This window comes from Dermacentor silvarum, chromosome 4 (genome assembly GCF_013339745.2).
Source record: "Dermacentor silvarum isolate Dsil-2018 chromosome 4, BIME_Dsil_1.4, whole genome shotgun sequence".
NCBI lineage: Eukaryota > Metazoa > Arthropoda > Arachnida > Ixodida > Ixodidae > Dermacentor > Dermacentor silvarum.
This window is the reverse complement of record NC_051157.2, coordinates 98674566-98692661: the sequence shown is the minus strand read 5'-3', so window position 1 is coordinate 98692661 and position 18096 is coordinate 98674566. Positions and strand designations below refer to the sequence as shown.

The 18096-nt window shown below is 43.0% G+C and overlaps 1 protein-coding gene across 2 annotated transcripts in view; it reads right to left on the bottom strand.

Annotated features, from left to right (window-relative positions):
- The window catches only part of LOC119450432 (sialin-like), a 233203-nt gene that overhangs the window by 214317 nt on the left and 790 nt on the right, over window positions 1–18096 (bottom strand). For both annotated transcript variants that reach the window (XR_007466436.1, XM_037713877.2), the window contains exons 3-6: window positions 15713–15946; window positions 13296–13479; window positions 10396–10529; window positions 7221–7364 (exon numbers count right to left, since the gene is read on the bottom strand). Coding sequence is in view for 1 of the 2 variants with exons in the window: in XM_037713877.2 (XP_037569805.1) it covers window positions 7221–7364; window positions 10396–10529; window positions 13296–13479; window positions 15713–15946 (696 nt within the window). In the remaining variant the exon portion in view is untranslated. The remainder of the gene's footprint in view (window positions 1–7220; window positions 7365–10395; window positions 10530–13295; window positions 13480–15712; window positions 15947–18096) is intronic.

The following is an 18096-nucleotide window of genomic DNA, read 5'->3' as shown; positions in this document are numbered from 1 at the left end:
GACTGCGCGCTGTTCTCTTTCGCGGCCGTCGGTGGGGCAGCGTTTATTCGTATCAACCGACGCAGGCTGAAAAGCGATTCGTAACAACCGTTCTCTAGCACGTTGCAAAGTAATGGGGCTCGGCCGGGACCACAGAAAAATTCGTATCATCCGGAAATTCGTATTAGCCGTGATCGTATCATCGAGCTTTTACTGTATAATGACTTTGTTGCGTAGAAAATTGCCACCGAGCTGCTGCTCCTCACTATGAAGTGCCTGTGCCAAGACAAATGAGTTGATGCAGTTCTCACATCACCTCCCTTTCTGGTGCTCTCTGTGAATCAGCCAGTGCTGACATCACAAGAGGTACCGTAGTAAAAAATAATAGGTGGCCCCAGTGCAATTTTCCATTTTCATAATTCTTTTGCTCACAAAGGCTCCACTCTCATTACGAATGGTGAATTCATTATTACAAAAGCTTAATCTTTCAATCCAGCTCGATTTAATATTTTTCTTTAGTGTACCTTTAAGCCTGACTACGAATTATTCCTTACTGTGTATTTTTCTGCATGCATGCCCCGGAAATGCATGGAGGCTGTCTAAGAAAAAACACTGAACGTTTTGCGTATATATATAATATTGCACTGTTCATTTTGTAAAGGTCTAGAAACTGTCCCCTTTCAAGCAGTCCTTCTCTAGTAGTGATTGACCATTCAAAGCAAGTCTTCCATCCTAAGAAAGTGTCCTGGAACTCAGTTTCTCAGATAATACACTGTTCTCTCACAAGATTCTCCTGTATGCCCTTTACACTATGAGGTCAATGGCTATTGAAGGTTATGTTAATTTTGGGAAAACTAGAAAATTCACATATTAAACAGCATCACGTCTCGTTTTCTGTTGTATTTTTCTGCAAAAAGTTCTTGACTTCATTTTCACTGGAAAGCAGTGCCTCTTTGACTTCCCTCTTTGACTTCCCTCAACCAACTGAGTACAAATTTTGCATTGGCAGAAAATGCCCCTAGTTTCCCAGTTGTAATTGCATGGCATGATGCAATGCTAATTTCCGTTCACTCAGGAATTCCTCAGATGTTCAGGCAACAGTTTGCAAAAATCACAGCACAAACATTTATGACATCATTGTCATTAGGGGTGTGTGAATACAGAAAAGTAGATTTCTGATCGAATATTCAATCAAATCAAGAAAGAAAAGACGAATATCGAATCAAATATCAGAAAATTTTTCACAGAACCTAAAGCTTAAAAATTCTGGGCAAGAAAATATGGTGCTGCACATGCTCTGGGGTCTTTTAGCATTGCATAACAAGAATGCATCAAGTTATCAGTAACGCACGTACATAGAAATCAAGATATATACAGTATAGACCACTTATAACGTGACCGCTTATAGTGCAGGACCGGATATAGTGCGGTCTTTTCAGACTCCCGTTAATTTTCCCATAGCACTCCATGTATACACATATCGCTTATAGTGCAGTTGCGGGAAACGAAATACCGATTACAGTGCGGCTGCCTGGGAGTACGGAAGTCAGCGGAGACGGCGAACGCTCCCCTCAAATGGGCGCCCCAAGGAGTGATCGAGGAAGAAAGAGACGAAGTGGAGGAGAAGGGCACGTGGTGCGAACGAACAGCCAGTGAGGCTGAAACCAGAATCTTGAGTGCGAGTCGAGTCGTTAAATATCACGGCGCGCATAGCGAGCGAGGGCCACGAAACGGCCATCGCTCGCTTCACGATAACGGCAGTAAACGAAACTTCAGCGAGCGAGCGGGCGGCGCCGGCATGGCACGGCGAAGGGCGCACGCGGAGACCGTGGAATGTGAGGGAGGAGGGCGGCAGGGAAGCGGATTTCGCCTTGGCAACTCCGCCGCTTCGGTGGCTCCCCTCGCCCTCCCTCGTAGCTCCCTCACTTTCGACTGTTGCCGTGCGCGCCCACCGCCGCTACAGCCGGCCCGGCGCCAGCTCCCCGAAGTTTCGTTTTCTGCCGTTATTGGGAAGCGGGCGTTTGCCGGCGTGGGTAGTTTCGTTGGCCGGCCTGGGACAGCGCCGTAGCAGCAGTGTGCAAGGTCAACACGTGACTAGAAAGTAGAGGAAGCATAAAGGAGAAAGAAGGGTTCACTGCCATTTTCTACGCGTGGCTACGGTAGCGTGGCTGAGACGTCGGCACGTACACGCATGTTCCGGCGCAACGCAGAATCAGCGACCTTGCCATTTGAGAGAGGGTGAAATGTCCACCCCATTTTTTTTCTTTTCTTTTTTTCTTTTTTTTTGGTTTGTTCGCGCGCGATATTGAGTGGTCTCCCCTAAGCTTTTACTCTATGGCGGTGCCGGAGCAATGCCGGTCGGAGGCGCCGCCGCGTGATTTGGTTAGAATTAACGAGATTCGACTGTAAATTGAATGCAAACGTTCTAGCCGCATTCCTCGACTGTCGCATGCGCGTGGCGGCTCGGTGCACATGTTTTGCATATGTGCGGGCCTTGAAAATTGTTGCTTTGGTTATAGTGCGGTACCGCTTATAGTGCGGATATTCGCGACTCTGGAGACTTACGTTATAAGCGGTCTACACTGTAGTAAGGTCTACTCTTATTAATGGAACACCAAATTAGTATGCCAGCTCTGATTACAGCTCAGTTCTAGTATGAAAATCTGGAATGTATAAATTTTTTTATCAATAGAATTTCTGTTGAATAGAATAACGTGCCTTTTTCCCCTGAAACTAATGAATTATTGACGTTATGTTGTAATGAATACCAATGAGGTTCTCAGTTTAATAGTGAACCTGTGTTTTGTGGCGAATCTTTTATTTATTGCATAGAAGGATTTGCTTTCTAGTCTTTCCCCAAAATACAGAAGGGCTATCCCAACTTTATGGCAGGCGGGTTATCATAAGGCCAGTCTGCATGGCAGAGGAAAGGACCGCGCATGACGTGACTCGATAAGCGCTGATTCTGAAGTCTGGAGGGTCACGGCAGCCCTCCCCTTTCTCATTCATCCTCCGTCCAACAAATGCATGCAACTGGGTCACGACACTTAAGCACCCACTGTATAAATTCAAATTTAGTCTTGTGATGGGTGGCTCGAAGCTACAAAGAGATCGATGTGCGTCTATACGTCTGTACAGCGTCGGGAACGAGAGGCTGCCATATGGTGTGTCACCAACACGGCGGCCGTGAACAACTGTTGCCATTCCGTGCACTCGCTTTCGTTTGCGAGGCGGTTTGTTGGATTTCCGAGTGTTGCGCGGCTGCTGCGAATGGATGTGCGTTGATTCGACACCAAACCGTAACTTTAGCCACAGGCGCCCGATGAAGCAGTGCCGATTAGGCCTAATGGCCTAGGCAGTGTGGCTGTGACGAAAATTAGCTGTTGGCTGTTGTGGTAACAGGTTGCAAGTCATCGCGGAATGCTTGCCGCTATATGTTCGTATGGGTGGCTGATCAGTGATCGGTCTCAAGATCACACGTGCGGGTTAGATTGACGGCTACTGAAACGGTGCTAAGTTCATCGCTGCGTAGTCAACACGATCTGCGTGCCTGTTGGCGGCTAATCGGCCCGATCTTTGCACATGCTGTCGCACTTTACGAAATATGCACTGCTTTTGTTGCACTTCCCTCTGTCCAAGTCGCGTTATCATTCTGATCGGTTGTGTCAACCTGGATCGTATTATACTGTATTTTTTCGCTTATAACCAGCCTCCACGTATAGCCCACACCCCCAATTATAATAGCCTGGACAGAAAAAGACACTTGCGCGTATAACCTGCACAAATAACTGCATACAACGACGCTAAAATCCTTGCAAAATGCCTCCATTCGTGGATGCATGACTAGTCTTGGTGCATCTTTGGCCAGCATCTCTGCACCCCCCCTCTGCGGTGAAGCTGATAAAGCTGGACTCACAAAACGGACGTGATCACGGACGAATCAGTCATCTGTCATGTGACGTGAATCGGATCACTTCACAGCTACCATTTGCACAACAAAGCATGACAAAAAGGATGACATAAAGAGGAGGAGAATGGGCAATTATGGATGGAAGAGGGGAGGTTTAACATGCAAGGGTGTCAAGAGGGTGGGGTTCCCTAGGAGATAACGAAACTAAATGATGGTAAACTTGGCCTTAAGGTGTGGCTTCATGGCAGCGCACGCTGCACTGCCGTGAATCCACACTTTAAGGCGAGATTCGCACATAACCCCATTGTTTAATTTTTTTCGCATTTTAACGTGACAGTGTTCAGGGCCCTGTGTTGCAGAAAATTTGGTGTCGACGTCCCATGAGCAAACATTTGCATATATATTTAGGTATATGTAAATGACATGCAGTATATGCAAGTTATATTACCACATCATTCTGTCACTAAAGTTGCTCATACCTTGCCTTAGATTCTTGACAAAATTATTCTTTGGAATTTTAAGAATGACAGCCCACAAACAAATGTCATGAAACAAAACACTGACAGCGCATGCATTTTATGTTAAATCTTCTCAGACTGAAATATTAAAAGTACTGAAACAATAACAGAAACCTGAAAATAAAGTAATTTTTTTGGCGCAGCTGTGTACTACCTCTGGGGTTGGCCCACGCAAGAAGCCACGTTTCTATCAGAAAGCTTGCCTTCGTGCATAGTGCTTGCCGCCAGTGAATCTCGGTAACCATTACGGTTACATAAGCTGCAGTTGCCGGGAAGCATGGGAAGCAGTCAGGGATCTTTGAATCCTATCGCGTTCCGCTCTTAAAGTCAAAGCTTAAGCGTCCTCCAATTTTTGTTGCCGGTTATACACAAAGTACAGTAGGTGCCTTCGTCATTGGAGGTCACGCTATAGTTTGCTGTTACAGTTTAGTTTTATTAAAGAAAAGGTTAAATCCACTCAACTGACACAATAAGTAACTAAATAATGCCACAATTTTTTACTGTTAAGTTGTGGCACCTGAGGTATACAATCTCAATGACTGATCTTTCGGACATGCCTGATAATACGGACGTCTTCGTGGCACCACCACATACCCCATAAAGCCAATGTATAACAACGTCTGAAATTTCAGACACTGAAACCCTTCGCCATCCGATGTTTCAGACTTTTTGCTTATAAATTGTCTTTCCACAGTGCTGACGTGGAAAAAGATGCTTCAGAAGCTTTCACTGTTGAGGACATATCTGGGTTCCTTGGTGTTAAAATATCCCTTGCTTCCTTAAAGCCAAGTTTTCAATCCAGTTTGCCACTGAAGCATCCTACCCTGGTGGTACTCAACTACTTTGGAAGAAGGGCCCAAAAACATTGCCAAGCTTGCAACTTAGTCAAATTTGTAGTTTGAAAACCAGCGTTTTTATGCACTTAGCCAGATTAGTAGCAGACTCTGAGGTTTGCACCTGATGGCTGGTGTTGTCTGGATGCATGAAGAGGCAGCACAGTGTGTGTACTTGATCTGACAGTGTCAGGTAGCTATAAGCACCAGCAGGGGCCCCGTGAGAGTTCTCCCTTGTTACGTTCAATATGTTTCACCACAGTACATTTCGTATGCTTTGCCGCGCAACATGGCTGTACTGCGGCACAGTTGACTTAAGAAACGGCGGTTTTGGGGGATTTTAATATTTCGAATAGTAAAGGTGTCTTTTGAATAAAATTGAATCGAATAGTAAGCAATTTGAATCGAATATTCGAAGTTTCAAATATTCGCACACTGCTACTAATAATTCTACTGGCAGGTCTTTAAAGATATTTTGGACGTGGCTGCGGCCATTTGAGCCCTTGAGAGCAGTTAAAGGCATGCATTTGTTTTTTCGAACTGCCCGATTTGGACATTTGCACAGTCCCTAGGGAGTCCGAGAAATGGGACATTAACTATACCCATTACAAAAATCACCACTTAGTTATCATTATCATCACTTTCCCACATGAGAAGTCACAGTGCTTCCTGCTTTTGGTCGCATTTCGCTTTTTGCATGCGTGTGTTCAGGCTGTTTCAGGCGTGTTGTGATCATTCACGTGTTCGTCATGAGCAGGCCACACCACAGAGGCAATGCCAGCGATGTGCCTACAATGTCGCGTAAAAGTTATTCTGAGGCCGACCACGGTTACCCAGCAATGCTGCCGTCTGAAGTGGCTGAATTTCTTTACAGTGCATCAAATGATGAGGATTCCAATGGCGATTTAAGTACACTAAATATTGGTTTACTGTGCCTAAGAGGAGTGTTGGTCGAAGATTCTTTTTCTGCCAGAATTTTCGACTCATAAAAATTTTGTTGACGAAAATTTAGTGCCCTGAAATGAATAAGTTCAGCATTTCGCAATGAGTGCACATGCATGTGTTGGTTCATTTGGCTGACCGAGTTAAAATAGGTGCTTATTATATAACAGTGCAACTCATATACCATTTTTTTTGCTTCGAAACTCGCAGAAAGTGGGGGATGCGACTTATACAAAGGCACGACTTATAATCCAGAAGATACGGTAATCTGAAAAAAGAAATGGCTATTCATACTAGTGCCACCCCGGGGCCCGTAAATGTCTAGCTTCGAAAAGGCAATGAGATGAACCATAGCCACCGAACCATGATGTTGACGGAGAGTTGAAAAACATATTAACTGTAATGACTGTGAATGTCTTCTACTTTTCCTGGTATTTCCACTCAATACTGAGCAATAAGGGGAGTAAAGGAAAACTATATAGTATACATAACATCAACAGATCAACAACAGGGTAAATTAGGCATGTGCAGACATGATCTTTATGTTGGGATTAGGAGGCATAAATGCAGTTAAGCATGCCGTGTAATGTGTGGAACGGATAACCTACTATCTATTAGAGTAAGGTCCAAAAATATACGGCATTTACATAAGCATAATGATTCAGCCCACCACCCATTTTATTTATTTGAAATTTGAAATTTTGTTAGCTTGAGAAAGCACCTGTGCTATCTTCAGTCGAGCCCCAAATATAACCTTTTCTTTTATTACTTTCATTATTTTATTTATTTTTCTCCGTTATAATGCAGTGAGCTTGATGGAAAAGCCAACCTTTCAATAGCAGTGAAACGAAGTCTGCAAATAAGAAATGGGGATGGGGACTTGGCACACGAAAATCTAATTGTAGTAGGAATGCTAATCTACTTGGCTATAATGGTGGTGTGGTGGCAATGCTGCTGATGATGACATGCAGCGATAAATGCCATTTTACTGCATGGTGCATGCAACAAATTCAAAGACAGATTGTTAGTGGCACATACCTTTTGAATATCGAAGTGCAGTACATTGGACAAGTAGCTTGGAAGCTCTGTGAGCAAGGTATAAAAGCTCCAGCTTGCACAAAACTTAACAAGAGCTAAGAGCCACACACCCCTTGATGTCAGTATACTGAGCCAGGGCACCGGCTGTAATTTAAAAAAATAATAGTTCATTAGCTCAACAGAAAAATTGACGACATTCGACAGCTACATACAGAAAGTGCACTGGTGCACTTCATGATACAGATGTGTATGACCTCCCACTCAGTTTCTGTTCCTTGAACATGAAATATTATCGACCATTAGTAAAATTCATATGCTCTTCTTGTGCAACAGTGCTGTGGACATCTTAGCAAAATAGCAGAACTTTACAAAATAAGCATTATGTCAATCATGCCTGAACTGCAAGGAACAAATTTCCTATGCACTTTCACCATGGGCACTGGCCAGCGTCTTCGCAGCGGTGTCAAGAGCATTACGATGCCAGGTCATGCTAGATCGATGCCAAAGACCGCCCATACAAAGTACAGTTAAACCTCAATATAAAGAAGTTTAAAAAATCAGGAAATTTGCTTTGTTATATCGAAATTTCGTAATACTGAAATTCGATCTTTTATGCAAATAAGACAGACACTGACAGATTTTCTTACGTGGAAGGGGCTGCAAAATTTTTAAAACTATCAGCCAATTGAAAAAAAAAGAACAGACTGGGATGAGAAAAATAATTTTGTTGAATTTGAGAGTTGGCGACGAAAGATACAGTTTTATGCCATGTTGACGATATCTCTACATCGGCCAGCCATGCTTTCGTGTCCACTCCAACTCCGCGGCTAATAGTGGTGCCCACAGTGGGTTAACATTGTCATTAAACGCGAAAGTGAATGCTTCGACTGCCTCTCGCTTCAACGCATCTCTGAAACTCGAGAGTAAGCAACCTCCTAAACACGTGGGAAGACAGCGCACATGATGCCCCGCCATCTCGTCAGCCTTGTCTTTGCACACACGGCAGATTACATTTAAAACAGGGCACGTGGGCTGCGTATGCACTCAGTCACGCTGACAGCCACGCACAGCCACGGTCGAGCTAGAAAAGGGGACGCTCGAAAATCTGCACCCTCCACCCCCCTCGCGTTACTGTGAGCTTGCTCCACTCTTCCCCTTCCCCCTTGCTCGTGCGGGAAGACAGTGATCATCACACCACCATCCTTCTCAGCTCACCCTTGTGCACTTCCACTCGCATCGGTAGCATACAGTGCACAGGAAGCGATAGAATCTTATCGCACTTTATATGGAGCATGAAGCTGCTTCGCTTCGCCGGTTGCTCTTATTCGCAAGGCACACAATTTGAGAGGTATGTTCACAAGCAGCCGCTTGTACTTCAACCAATTTACCATCTGCATCTGCGGAAGTTTCCATTTACTACCTCAGTATTTCTTCGCAACTTCCAATCTACTGCCTCAGTATTTCTTCGCAGCACCAGTGACATTTCGTTATATCAAAATTGTGTATTAACATACTTCGTTATATTGAGGTTCAAAATACATGGTGTTCTATGGACAATAAGTTATCACAATTAAATACTTCATTATATCAAGAATTTTGTTCTATTAAAGTTCGTTATATCGAAATTTAGCTGCACCAGAGCCGATGCTGGAAGTGGCTCATGAGGCAAGAAGAAAGCAAAAGCACTGACTATGGCCCCTGGGATGCTGAAACGCACAAGTAACAAAATGTGTGATCTTGTAGGCCATGCGCAGACAAAGACCAAGCGGTTTGCTAAACTTGAAAAATTATGAGAAGCTCTTATAAGGAGAAAATTAGTATTGACCTTTTGTCAAATTTACATAAAAGCCACAAGCTGAATTTAGAATGTTAAGATGACAGGGTCGAACTATGTGGTAGCAAACTTAATAAACTAGCACATAATAATAACTTAATAAACTTAGCACATATATATATATATTAGCATAGAAGCATATATGCTTCTGGTCAAGAGACATTGACAAAACAGACACACATTTCCGCCAGTCAGTACGAGTGCCAAAGATGTGTTAGAAATTTCTTGCTTGTGGTTTGCATGCTACTGTATACTGACTCCTCACAAGTACTCTCTCTCTCAGTATGAGCTGCATTGCGTGAGCATGTGGCAAAACACTCTCCTAGGTTGAATAGTGGCACCGATCTGCACTGTGTTCCGGACTTAAATGGAGAGGGTTCTACTGTTATTCTTTGGAATATTGCCCCTTGATGGCTGCTTTCACCCTCTCTCCCAGGCTTTATTACGCAATCTTTGTCTTACGAAAATAATCTGAACAAACTGGTGGCCACTTTTTGTGCGAGCTGGGTATCGTTAATGCCTCTGGAAATGGAAACTGCCATCACCTCAGAATTTTATGCTTGATTTATCGCCCCTGTATGCGTTGTCACAGTGGTTGCTGCATTACCGCTCAGTGCCAACATTTCCTCTTTCTGCTTCTGCATACAATCGCAATATGCGCAATATAAACATTGCTGCGAACTCGCTGTCTCTTATCTGTGATATTTACTGGTTGAAGTGTTAGAACAATAAATGACACATAAGTTGCACAAAATGTGATCTCTGTCTGTCCTTGCCGTCTTCGTGAGTTCAAGATTTTGCATACTAAACTGGGAACAAGGGCTAAATTAGGCATGAAGGGGCAAAGTTCGAAACAAGAACACCAGAACCCTCTTCCATATTTATGTCAGGAAAACGGCATCGACTGGTGCCCGTTTCCAACTTGGGAGAGCACTTTACTATGCACTTTCGCATTGTAGTTTATACTGAGCATGATCCTACACACGGCAATGTTGTTGATGTGCTCTCAACAACACTCAACCTCTTGACAGAGGCAAGTCATTGATAAAACAGCTTGTGCAGTTCCTTGCATAGTTCCAGATATAGTGGTAGGGGAAGAAAGACTCATCAATAGCAATGATGCAGGAACAGCACGTATGCGTCAGGCTGGTAGCAATATCTTTACATTTGCATCTAGCTCCTGACATCAAATAATGTTGCCTTTCATTTAATGGGAGTGCCAATCATCAGCAAGCATAGCAGTCATCACCACCACCTTTTCGGGAGAAAAGTGCATAAAATTGACACACGTTCTGTTTCATTATGTGGGTATACGAGTGTCACGAACAGTACTTCAGTCACCTTGCGCTCCGAGAAGTTGGCGTCCCGAGAATGAACTATATAGAACCGTTCCTCTACTGAGATGAACTTGTGTTTTTCAGGACTGCCAGAAGCTAGAAGAATCCAAAATATGGACCATACCACACCCAGGAGTCCTGGAGAAACAAGAATTTAAAAAAAAAAAAGGGAGGTGTGAACAGAAACTTCAATGTCGCAAATCCAAGGTACATTTGCTTGCCAAAACCTGAGACAAAGTTATTATTAGTAAGGTGGTTTGTTTATCATCAGTCAGAAAAAGTAAAGCCAACGTAAAATTAGTTTAGAACAGAACAGTTTATTTGAAATGAAACAAAATAAGATATATCAACATTACACAGATATTTTAAGTCACAAAATTCCAGAATAAGTCTTTAACAAGCCTGCATTGCCTTACAGAGCACCTCGTAAAAAGAAAAAAGAAAAATGCGCACAAGTTGCATGTACAGTGCTCAGCGATTGAAACGCAATGCCCGGACAGCATGGCGACTGGCACTTTTTTGCGCCACCGGTGGGTGCTGGTGACATTGAGATGATGCATTTTTGTGTCACATGAAAGCGAGAATGTTTGTGATACATAGTGAGTGCATTTAGCCCCTACAGCGATCACCCAGCGATCGCCGATGACACAAAAAACACTGGCTGCCATGCTGTTTGAGTATCACGTTTGAATCGCTGAGCACTGTACAGCTGGTTATAAAAAATTTTCTAGCATGAAATTTGCAAAAAGGAAGTTTAATTTTATTGAGACTTCACTGTTTATTCCAAAAACTAGGTAAGGATGATTCCACGAGAGATCAACGCGGGTCCAAAAATTCATATTTTAGATTTCATTCAATATTTTATATTTTGTGCGCATATCACTCAGTAGTACGAAAGTGAACTTGCCTTCTTTGACAAATGGATACTTTAGGAGAAAAAAAATATCGAAATTCTTCAGGTTGCAGGCGCCATTTTCATGCACCGGGCATTCTCGCAAGTTCACAACAATGTGAAATACAAAATATTACGGCTACAAAGAATGCATTTTCTTGTGTAAAACATATACGTAAAGAAGAGTCAGCAAGCGTTGTTTGAGGCTTCTGTGCAAAACGGAAGTGTTTTAGAAAAAATTCTTAATTTGCTACATTTTTCGAAATTTGCTATATTTATGAATTTTTATCTACTAAACTAACGCATGTAGCCTTTTGAAATTTGGTGGGCTATGAGACTATAACTAGTTTAACGATTGTGCTGAATATTGTTGCTGTAGCACAAATTTCCATTTTTACAGTTTGCCTCAAATGTGAAGTTTTGATGAAAATGAACACTATTTAAAAATCTAAATAAAAAAAAACCATCGTTAATTTTTCTCAAAATTTCGTAAACAGCTGTCCACAGACACTGGAAAAAGAACATTAAAAAACATCGTACATTATTTTGTTTTTAATGACAATATATGTGGTAGAAATGAGAGCTTCACCGGGATGCTGCAAGGTGCTAAGAAATAGGGACATCGGGGTAAAAAGAACCTCCATTAGCCTCTGACTTGCCTAAACTTGGCCATGATTGCGACAAAAGGGCAGTCTTGCTAAACTAGTATTATGATTGCAAGCACGCAGTTCTCGAATGCCTAACTTTCTGACGTAAATTGTGCTACTGGGCCATCATTCGCGCCCATATTTTGTTAGTGCTTTCAGATGATGCTGTTCTAAAAATCGTCTTGTTTGAACGAGTTGGTAGAGCATAGTAGAATGGGTAGTAGGGTCCGTGGGAGGCGGTGGCAAACAGGTGGTAAAGCGAAATACGTTGAAAGTTGCTGGCGGTGTGGCCGCCGCCTTAAGAGGAAGCTTTAGCTTGGGTGCTCCTATCTAAATACATGTAAAACGAGAATTCGTTTTTCTGTGAAACTCTAGTGGCTGTTGGTTGCGATTTTTTTATGTATGTCGTCAACTGTTTAATAAAATTGACAAAATAGCAGAGCTTCAGAAAACGAAAACCAAAACCACAATCTGACTATGAGGCATGCCGTAGCGGGGGCCTCTGGAGTCCATTTAAGGTGCACCTAAATTTCAGTACACGAGCGTTTTCGCATTTTGTCCCCATCGAAATGCGGCTGCCGCGACTCGGTTCGATTCTGCGACCTCGAGCTTAGCAGCGCAATGCCACAGCCACTAAGCTACTCTGGCAGGTGAGGAGTGAGTGAGTGAGTGAAACAACTTTATTGAGCGGATTGAGGCCTGGGCCTAGGCCACGCCAGGGGCGGTAGAGAGACCCTGTCTCCCGGCCACCTCTCGAGCTCGCTGGATGGCCCATAGTTGATCTTGCAGATCTGAGCTGATCAGCGCGGCTTTCCACCGTGCCCGAAGCTGTTCTGGGGAGACTGCATTTTTATCTTGTACATATGCGCAATCCCATAGAATGTGTTCTAGGGTGGCGTGTTCTGTCCTACATAATTTGCACAAGTCATCTGGGTACAGTTCGGGGTAGATGCGATGTAGGTGCACCGGGTTGGGGAAGGTTCTAGTTTGAAGTCGCCTCCAGTCAATTTGGAGCTAGGAGGTGCGAATATGCACCTCGACTTTTGGTAGAAGCGGGTGATGTCGCAGAATCTGAACATTCTGTCCCTCTCCTTCCAGGCCTCCCCTCCCGTTCCTTCAGGGGAAGCTCCTTCGCGAGTGCGGTAAATGAGACTTCGCGCGACGCGGTGGGTTTCCTCATTGAGGTTGAGAGCGGGGGACTCACAGGAGGTGAGGAGAGAGATAAACTTTACTGTATGAAGTGTGTTGGTTCTCAGGAAGCTTTTTAACTGGAAATAATAGTCGCTTCTTCTACAACCAGAGGTGCAAGCCAACGCTGGCGTGCACATGTGCTCGGGCCTATAGAGAAGAACGCGTTGTGCGTACCTGTGAGATAAAAGACAGATGGCCAGCCCCCTGCGAAACCATGCTTGCAGAGCACAGCTGCTAGTGGTAGTGTGACCACAGTGCCCAAAAGGCTCCCAATGTTGCTGATTCCAGCCATCCTACTTCGCTCATCGATGGGCGACCACCGAGCAAGTAGGGCATACATGGACGGGTACGTTACCCCCTGCACAATGGTCACATCCCTGCATAAGCTACACACTGAAACACAATATGTACAAAACCTGCAGCTGGAACTGCAGAAGGAAAATTCAGAGTCAGAACAGGAATTAAAGCTTTGTGGTTACAACTAACGCTGATTCATGAAGCAAAGCTGTTCACAGGTCCAATACACCGCACAAGCTCAATGCAAGTAAGAAGCCTAGTACTTGCACAGCTGCAATAGTTCTTTAATTCACCATGATTATTTTTCGTCTACTAAAATTGAAGAAAGGTTTTTAAAATTGTACCACAGACAGCTATAACTAAACTTGTTTATAACAGTTAACAATGGAGGCCCAAGACTGTAGGTTATCTTTAAGTCGTAATGACCATCATCATCAATGTCCACAGCAGGACAAAGGCTATATTAAGTTGCAATATACATACACAACTTTTTTAATACAGTTAAAATTTATGCCAGTCTTATAAAAAAACACCTTTTTTTGGTTGGTTGGTTGGTTTTTATCCCCAAATTACATATCATATAGACTAGATGGGCTTGGTTTTGACATACTGGAGTTATTTAATGTTCACCAAAACATCTATACACATGCATTCTGCCTTCTGCCGCTAAATGCCTGCAGCTAGGATTTGAAGTTACGAAACTGCTCAGCAGCTGAATGACACAGCCACTAAGCCACCATGTACAAAAGTTCTCATTCTACTTTCTACTACACTATACATGAGAGAATTAAAGCATAAGGGGGAGGTCAACCAAGCTGGCTACCCTGCTCTGGAGAAAGGGAGTGAAAGATGGGAAGAAGGAGAGATGTTCACAGTATGCGTGCAATTACACACCCAACGAAGTGCTTATCATTAAGTTCATCACATGTGGTCACACAAGCTGGTGCATCTCAAGAAACGCAGCAAGCGCTTTTGTGGCTTTGCGCATCGCAGATGCACGAGGACGCGAAAAAAGGCCTATCATCTAAGTGCCCTCAAGTTGTCCGCAGGGCAAGCCTCTCACGTTCGTATGATGGGCAGTCACAAGGAGGTGTTTTAAGGTTTCTTCTATGCCACATGTCTTACATTTGGCACGGCCTGCTATTCCAATTAGGAACGAATAGGCGTCCATAAAAGAAACTGTTTTACTTGACGTGAACAAACCTTACTGTGTCACCTGTGAGTAAGCAATCTGTACAAATGTACCTTTAGTGTAAGCATTAAATACAATAGCACAGATAATAAAAACATGGAGTGCGCACACACACACACACTGAGGCACAAAGATTTAGCACAAACTTACCCAAGAAGCTCTCGAATAAAATGCACGCAACTTGCAGCTAGACAGGGTACCCATTTATCCTTTTCCTTTCTAACAACACTTAGCATTATGTTTTAAGCACATATGCATTGCACTAAAAGCATCTGTAATGCTGTCCTGCAGTAAAATTAAGTTTTTTTTTTTTTTGAGATGCAAATTTACAAACATTGCTGCCATGATTTTATTGTACCACAGGTCTTAATGTCACGTACGAGTTTGTACCGCTGTGGACAAAATGACGTTGGTTGGGTTAGTACCACTTCCACCGGTATCTGAGCAGCGGAGGCAGCGTCAGCAGTCGGAGGCAGCGTCAGTAGCCATAACAGCGGAACCGATGTGACGCCCGCTGCGAGAGGTACTGGGATCGATACCCCGCACCTCCACCAAAATGTTACGGGGAGAAAATATATGTATTTACAATATATACAGTTAGAGGGTTGTAGCTCTGTGGCCAGGGTGACACCATCTACCGAGCTCCGAGACACTTCAGTCTCTTCTTCCCCAACCAACGTCATTTTGTCCACAGCGGTACAAACTCGTACGTGACAATATTCCCACAAGTGCCCTGTTCAGCCAGAGCTTTTGCATCAGCAATAATTTGTATTACACAAAAAAAAAAAAAAATCCCCATCATTTTTTCCCATGTCTGACATTATTGCAGGCAGGTAATGTTGTGTGTGACCGTAGCAGATCTTAGGCTACTAAACATTGAGAAGAACTTTAATTATTATCTTTTTATAACCTTTACAACTCTTTAGTGCCATTAATGCCAAGGGACCCCACTAAATAACCTGAAAAAAGCTTGTCTCGCATACACAGTAAATTGGATACTTTTCACAAAAGCTACATACCTTCAGAAAGTAGTTGAAAAAAAAAAAAAAAAAACACGCGCACACAGACACAAAACTGTAGCGGCATAGCAGTTCTCAGTTACCTCAGCAATTCCTTCCAGAACCCGAAGAACCAGGAATGCGGCAAAGCTGGCTCTTGCGACTACAGCTGTAGCAAGCGTAAGAAGAGAAGTGATGCCAATTCCGCCAACAAAGATCCATCCTGGATCTACAACTTCGGAGAGCCAGCCTCCAGGGATTTGTGTCACAATGTAACCATAAAAGAAGGCATTGAGCACATAGCTTTGTGTTTCTTGGTCCCAGAAGAACTCCCCAGTCTATGGGAGAGAGGAAAGACATGCAAAAAAAAAGGAGGTCCATCAGTACCAGCAATGCCATGGCACATCAGATCAAGTGCACATGGCAAACTAAATAAATCTGTGCCTAAATGCTAGTTTTCAAAGAAAATGAACCAAAGTATGGTGAGGCATTTTTATGGAGATGGAAAACTAAATTTACAGTACTGTGTGAATTCAATGTCCCTATTCGTGTGTTTTCATATTTTTATCTCTTAAAGGGCCCCTCCCAGGTTTGGCCACTGCCAACAGACAAGAGTGACGCGGCAAATGTGTCTGTAATGTACCAAACGGCTGCATGATGCAAGAACAGCTAAAATTTCGAACTGAAGCCTGCACGCCATTCCTATTTTTGAGGGAGCCCTGCTTTCAGCCAGAGTCAAGGTAACGCACACAAGTTCCTCCACATAAGCCACACTAACCCGCAACGTCAGCAATTATGCCACTAGACCTCAGTAAGTTTCCCAATGCATAACACGTAATACCACCACTGGAAGTGTACCACATTGCAAAAAGAAGAGAGAGAAAAAAAAAAGAGGCAGGGCTCATAATGCAAGCGTGACGCAGTCTTCCAGCTCGGGTATGAGAAGAGGCAGGGAAGAAATGTTGCTTGCAGACGCTAGTCGACACAGAAGGAGAGAGTGTCTACGTTGGTAGTGAAGCTTGCCTCCTGGCAGAATGGCAATTCAACATTTCAATTCCTGCTATCTCCTCTAATAATGAAGCACTTTGAAAAATTATTGTGGTAGTATGTTCCCTAGATGATGCCCTGCAACTTCGGCACATAACCAAAATTTGCAATGGTGCCTTGCCCCGAGGGGCCCCATTGTGGTCAGCTGGCAAAGTAAACTTTCACTGTAGGAACTGCAGTAAATTGCACTATATATGAACTAAATTTAGGGCCTTTGGTTCATTTTTGGCATGACAGAATTTTATATCGACAACAACAATCCTAAACAGAAACTGTCTGCTGGTGCATATTCCCTGCATTCAAGTTTGCTACTCGAAGAAACTATAAAACCAATTCACTATACCATACAGCAGCACTGCAATATTGCTTAATTGTAGATGTCAAAAGATCTCTCATCCCACAACAACGAAAATAATAAGAATAATAAAAAGATTAAAGAGATTGTAGGGAAAAAGTGATTACATAGCAAGCTGAAGATAATTCATGCCGTTACTACTAAACTGATAAAAGTGAACATGTATTCTGGCTATACGATATCACTTATCTTGCTTTTCTGTACATGGTAAAATCAGTATTAATTTGCTAAAACCACCTTCTGCTAAGAAAACTCCCTTAATTGGCAAACTCCTACGAAAGGGCATGCATTATTTTTTTTTATTTATTATTTATTATTTACTATCATACCCTCAGGCCAGCTCAAATTCACTCCCACAGGCCATCACAAGTGTTCACATTTGGTTCAATCATGACTTTACGGTTCATATCAGCTAGCACCTACTTATATATGCTGCCAAATAACTATAACAACATCTTCAAAGATAAAACAAATGATAAGAATGCAAGATTATGAGCATATGCAGCGTTTTGTTTGTTTGCATCCCACACCATGCTGGGCAAATGTGCTTAACAAGATTTAATTCACAACATTTGTCAATTTGGAGTTTCAGAGATGAAACTGGGACTCCATACCAGATTCCACAGAAATGTTGTTTAGCACAAAAGGATGGTATAGATAATTTTTTTGTCTTCTTGTTGCACATTTTCATTTTTTTTTCTTTTCATTTTTTTTTTTTAACCTGTCACAACTGATCCGCTTTTTCACACGAGAATTCTGGGAAATGCACAGCAGTAATCTTTAGGTCATATGTCGATCGTTCAGCTTGATTTGCATTCACACTTGAGATTACTCTCGCGGCGGCTTTAGAAAAATAACATAAATGTAATATTTCTTGGTTTTGATGAAATTACTAAAGCACATTCACGCACAAAACAGACGAACAATATTAAAACATGCAGAAACGGCCGAGGGGAATCAGGAGGCCCGGTAATTTTAATTCATTCGCCACGATTACCTTAATTCACACGCGTCGCACGAAATTCCATCAGCTAGTCGCCAGTGTTCCCCGCACGCTACTACGCCAGGAAGAGAAGGCTACCGCCT